Below are 5490 nucleotides of genomic sequence, written 5' to 3' on the forward strand. Positions count from 1 at the left end.
GTAGGGATGTATAAACTGTTTAAAACGTGTCTTTGATATCTGGTGTGTGTTTAACCGCCCGCTCATCTGACCACATGTCTCACCTGCTCACAGTGGGGATCAGAAGTAACGATAGAGTCAGATGTTTCTGGAAGAATGGTCATAAGCCATTCATGACTGGAGATAAATTGACTAGCGATTTACTGGAGTAATTAAGCGGTATCTCTATAAAATTATGTCCAACGTTAAATGAGTCCGAAAGAGATTCCAGACTAAAATCTCAGGCCGTGTGATCCCGATCTGCCCCCAGAAGATGACTGTGGGTCAAGAAGAGAGCCTTGCTTTGTACGATACCGGAACAGAAATGATTGAGGTCATGAAAACCATGAAAAAAAGTCAAGTCAATTTTATTTATATGGCCCAATATAACAAATCACAAATTTGCCTCAGGGGGCTTTACAATCTGTACAGCATACGACACCCTCTGTCCTTAGACCCTCGACTCAGAGGGTTCCCAAAAAAAACAACTTTTAACAGCAACAGGAGGGATCCTTCTTCTAGGATGAACAGACATGCAACAGATGCCACGTGTACAGAACAGACCAACATGGTAAAATTAAGAGGAATATGGATCCGGGAGGACGTTGAGCAACTTCAGGTGTCACCAAACAGACCTGAGCCACGCAACCTCCTCTCCGCCACTGAGACCTGGAGGAGGACAGACTACACAAACACAGCAGACGCACACAACAGAGAGAGAGAGAGAGAGAGACGGGAGGGGAGGATGAAGTTGAGGATTGGAAACATCTGGAATGAGGCACCGACAGCCAGGGGCGAGAGAGAGGTCCCCGGGCGGCCGATGGTCAGAGAAGCCTGAGTGAAAAGAGAGGACAAGGAGGGCAAACTGTGCTTGTGGGACGCAAACAGACAGAGGGTTTGTTCAGGGCCTGAAGTAGTCAAGAATAAGCAACTGACTAAAGGTTAAGGCAAAAAGATGTGCTTCAAGTTTTGATTTAAAGGCCTCAACTGAGTCAGACTGTCTGATATCAGCAGGAAAGTAACGCAGTGTACCTTGAATAAATGCTAAAGTAATCTCTAGTCATCTCTACATAGCCTAAAGTAATATAGTAACTGATATTTTACTGTAATTGACACAGACCCAGCAACTGTTTGCAGAGTAAAAATACTAAAAACTATACATTAATACATTATTTAATGTTTATTCTCCAAATAAGTCGATTGTATGTTGACAATATGACATTAAAGCCAGTATCAGCAGTACAATCAGTGTCTTTGGTACAATGTTCTTGTTTTGTTTTTACTCGGCCTGCTCCTTTAATGAAATAGCTTTGCGACAGCCGTCACGACACTATGAAAAATGCTTTACGACTATTTTGGAGGCTGATTCAAAATGGAGTAGAGATTAGAGGAGAGAAGCCAACTGAGTCCGGCCCCGCAGCCTTATCCTCGTCTTTTCGTCGTTTTCTTTACACCAACACGTTGATACTCATTGGAAAATCAGAAGCTCTTGCAAAATGGCAGAAGAGAAGAAGTCAGGCTCCTTAGGTTTCTTTTCGAGCTACGACGATTTGAGCGACAGCAGCGACGGCAGCGACTCGGACGAGGAGGGAGAAAGTCGGAAGAAGAGACCGGCGGCAGACGCTCCGGGAAGCGGAGCCCAGTCCTCCGAACAAGGGACCAAACGAGCAGCCGGTGGAGCTCCTTTACCCAGACCGGAGGAGCTGTTCGGCTCCGTGTCCAAGCCTGCGTTTCTCTACAATCCACTGAATAAGCAGATAGACTGGGAGAGCCTCACGGTCAAAGCGCCTGAAGAGGTAAAAAAAAATCCAAGGTTGGACAGCGACACATAGACAGTGACCGTTAACCTGCGTTCATATGTATAATATATAACATATAACATATAACATTACGCCTCAGTAGACTGACTGATGTGGTGATTTCAGGCAGCAAAACGCTACACATCCACAGCTACCAGTACTGTTTAATGTGATCCAACGACAGCAATGGAAGTTATATACTGCCCATCACAATTTACATACATCAGGTGAACTCTGAGGGGGTTATTCAGTTGACAAACGGTTCAAATAGATTTCCAGGCAACTACTTGCAGTTTTTTTCTCACTGCTAATAAATGTTTTCATTATCTGTTCATCAGTTTATTATCACTGTTGCTTTTTTTCATCAGGCGAGTAATTGAGTAGTCAATGTAGTAAAATGTCAGAAAAATGTGGAAAAATAGCCGTCACAAGCTGCCTGAACCCAAGGTGGCATCTTCTAATTGCTTGTATTGTGCAGTAAACAGTCTTAAACCCCAAATGTATTCAATTTATACACACGAAGCGAATAAAATCTTCACATTTGAGAAGCACGAACCAGCAACTCTTTGGCTTTTTGGCCTGTTTATCGTAACAGTTGTGGGTTTCATGTCGATTGACTAACTGATCAATCAACAAATGGCTTTGGATGCCCAGTTGAGCAGCCTCTCTGAACCTTTCCTTTGCTGCGCACGTGCTTTTCTCTGTTGCTTGAAGCCCGCCAGAGAGTTCAAGCCGTGGAAGACGAACGCTGTGCCCCCCCCCGAGAGCTACGCCACAGAGCCGGAGAAGAAGAAGGGACCTCCCCCAGGCATGGACATGGCTATAAAGTGGTCCAATGTGTATGAGGACAATGGGGAAGATGCACCACAGCCTTACACTGGCAACGCCCTGTTCTTACCCACAGAGGAGCAACCTTCTGACTCAGGTTAGTCCTGCCGTGCAATGACAGTGGCCATCAATAAACTGATGAAATGATCACTGCCGTGAGTTGTTTGACACCATACCAACTTACACTGTGCCAAAGCATGCACCTATTTAAACAGGTTTATTGTCTCAGGTATGGTTAAAGCGCGCCTGCTCAATGAGATGTAGCGATGATGTCCCAATCCTGTTATACATAAACTAGATGGAAAAATGTACGTCAAGCAAAACCCAGCGTACTACGTCGTACTAAGGTTTGTGTGATTTCGGAGGGGTATGCGCCCTTTGCCAACTAAAGCCTCAAAAAATGATCTAAGCGAGTGAGTTACCCAGTGATGCACAGTCTCAGCTGCATCACTCCACCCGTCTTGGTGGAAAATGGACGTTGGGAGTCACAAAATGATTAATAACAGGCACAAGCTAGAAACAAGACTTGCATTTTCTCCGCTTTGCACCTGCACAGCAATAGAGCCTATTGTTATGTTTGAATAGCGTGCTGTTGTCATTCAAAAATCTTTTTTTTTTTCTCTCTCTCTCTCTCTCTTCCCCCACTCTCCCTCCACCCAAAATCCCCAAACCTACCACCACCGCCACTCCCACTCCTCTGGGGGATCAGACGAGGAATCAGATCAGGCAGACCTGTCGGCCAAGAAACGTCGAGTGGAGACCTTCCAGCAGAAGGAGAAGAGGAAGAGGGACATGGGACAAGCTACCTCTGACAAGAATTTCGTAGAGGAGGAGAAAAGGATCCTCAGGCAAAAGATTGAGTGAGGCCTAAACTGCCTGCAACAGGGAATCTGCTCCTAATTCAAACATTTTACGTCAGCCGAGAACATTCACAGATATCAGCACAAATGGTCAAGTAGGTGGTATGCTGCAAACATAAACAGGCATGTTACCTGTATGTTGACATCATTTGCAATATTATAATATTTGTTTTGTTTTCAAAGGACTGTCAGCACACTTAAAAAAAAAAGCATAGTGTATTGTAAAATTTCAATTTAAGAACTAAGATTTCGGTAAAGACCTTCGGACTATTTTCCCAAGTTAAAGGAAAATTCGGGGGGGGGGTTCGTAGTTTTCGCCATCATCCTCACCGGCTCTCTTCCAAGGGCACAGGGATGAGGGATCTCCCTGGACACAGCTTTACAACACGTACTGGGCATTACTAAACAAGCGATTGGACAGGTTTGGCCCCAGTTTGGCGTCACCTTCGCTTTACTTCCCAACATGCAGGTTAGGCAACAAGGCGAAATGAGACTTGTATAAACCTGCCTGATTGCTCTTCTTTGAGTCCCTGTGTCTTTGCAAAGAAGTTGGTAAATAAAACATTATCATGACCGATACGGATGAAGGCCAGAGATCTGATAATTATTTAAATTTAAATTTAAATGAGGGACACGTTGAACATAAAGTGTGGTTAGTCGGCTTTGCCTCCTGTTTATTTTAATTGAATCCGCTCAAACAACAGTGACGTCTGGCTGTGGTCGGTGTTTGTCTTGTATTTAAAAATATCTAGTCACCACTGAAATATGACGATATGATATGTTTGTGTTGTGTTAATACAGTGACTTTCCGTTTTAAAAAAAAAAAAGATTAAAATGGCTGTGAATCTGTTGGAATTACATTTTGAAAAACGTACTTGTTCTTCCTGCTTACGGGCACTAGATGTCGCCCTTTAGCTACACTAGAAAACTTCATGTTCGTAGTGAAGTCTGCTGCACTTTCTGTAAACGTTGGGCACCCAGATGACAACCAGGGTCTTTGTATATACTGTTTGTCAGGGAGGGAGTACTGATCTTCGATTTGGAAGTTTGTCTCATCTCAGTTCTCTTGAGATACTTGATGCATACAGACTGTTCATTCAGTCTCATGTACCTTGTATTTACGCAACACTTTACACCCGTGTGGAATAAAACGTCCCCCGTGTTTAGTGTTGTCTCAGAAGATGTTTGGAACATTGCACTGTTTTGTGGACCTTTTTGTTTCTGCCAGCAAATCTGCTCGTTCAAGTGTAAAACGGATCATTTCATAGTTTGTTTTCAGTGTTATACTATTCATCGTAAAGCACTTAGGCAATAAAAGGTATTTTACTGGAGACAGCTGTTCTGTCAGTCATTTGAAATGAGTTCATTAAGACACACGCGCAGAAAGAGCTACAGAAAACTCACCGTCGACCACGTTGACTGAAGTCTTAAATTATTGTTGTTAGAATCCAGGTAATAGACTATACATTCCCAAATTCATTCTTTAAATTTCTGTGACCATTGGAGCAAATATAATGGTTTTCTAAGCATTGGGGGGGGAGAAAAGTTTCCACTTTGCAACAGCTTAGTGATCAGAGGAATTCCTGGCCTATCTGTCATTGTGGGCTGACATGAAATAGTGGTAAATATGCCTCTGATAAAATTCCAGCCTCCAGGTATGTGCCTGGCCTTGTCTGAAGCGCGTACCTGGTCCTGCACAACAGCAGCAGCAGCAGCAGCAGCAGCAGCAGACTGATTTTATCATATTTACGAACAAATAACCTCTCTCTGTGCTGACTGCATGAGTGATGGCCAGCGAGGTCACGTCCATCAGTGTTTAAGAACGACTCATCTTGCCGTCGGGCTCGTAGCTGGACATTTCCCAGAAAATAGATGTTTTTCAATTCTCTATTCTTAGAATCGCGTGGAAAACCGAACTGCCGCCTTGAATTGTCACTCTCTTTGATATGATATCCACAGCGTTCCTGGATTGTAGCCTCTTTGTG

General features: G+C 43.8%; 1 protein-coding gene across 1 annotated transcript; it reads left to right on the top strand.

Moving 5' to 3' along the window:
- Positions 1–1408: 1408 nt before the first annotated feature.
- c7h1orf52 (chromosome 7 C1orf52 homolog) lies at positions 1409–4836 on the top strand. Its single transcript, XM_070909143.1, has 3 exons — positions 1409–1814; positions 2532–2742; positions 3355–4836. The coding sequence occupies exons 1-3, from the start codon at positions 1515–1517 to the stop codon at positions 3507–3509; spliced, it is 666 nt and encodes a 221-aa protein (XP_070765244.1). The 5' UTR covers positions 1409–1514; the 3' UTR covers positions 3510–4836.
- The last annotated feature ends 654 nt before the right edge of the window (positions 4837–5490 follow it).

This window comes from Enoplosus armatus, chromosome 7 (assembly GCF_043641665.1).
Source record: "Enoplosus armatus isolate fEnoArm2 chromosome 7, fEnoArm2.hap1, whole genome shotgun sequence".
NCBI lineage: Eukaryota > Metazoa > Chordata > Actinopteri > Centrarchiformes > Enoplosidae > Enoplosus > Enoplosus armatus.

Excerpts from the sequence above, each read along its gene's own strand:
- c7h1orf52 (XM_070909143.1), top strand. The coding sequence starts at position 1,515 with ATGGCAGAAGAGAAGAAGTCAGGCTCCTTAGGTTTCTTTTCGAGCTAC. Across the intron at positions 1,815-2,531 it reads CGGTCAAAGCGCCTGAAGAG|CCCGCCAGAGAGTTCAAGCC; the intron begins GTAAAAAAAAAT and ends TGTTGCTTGAAG. Across the intron at positions 2,743-3,354 it reads GGAGCAACCTTCTGACTCAG|ACGAGGAATCAGATCAGGCA; the intron begins GTTAGTCCTGCC and ends CTGGGGGATCAG.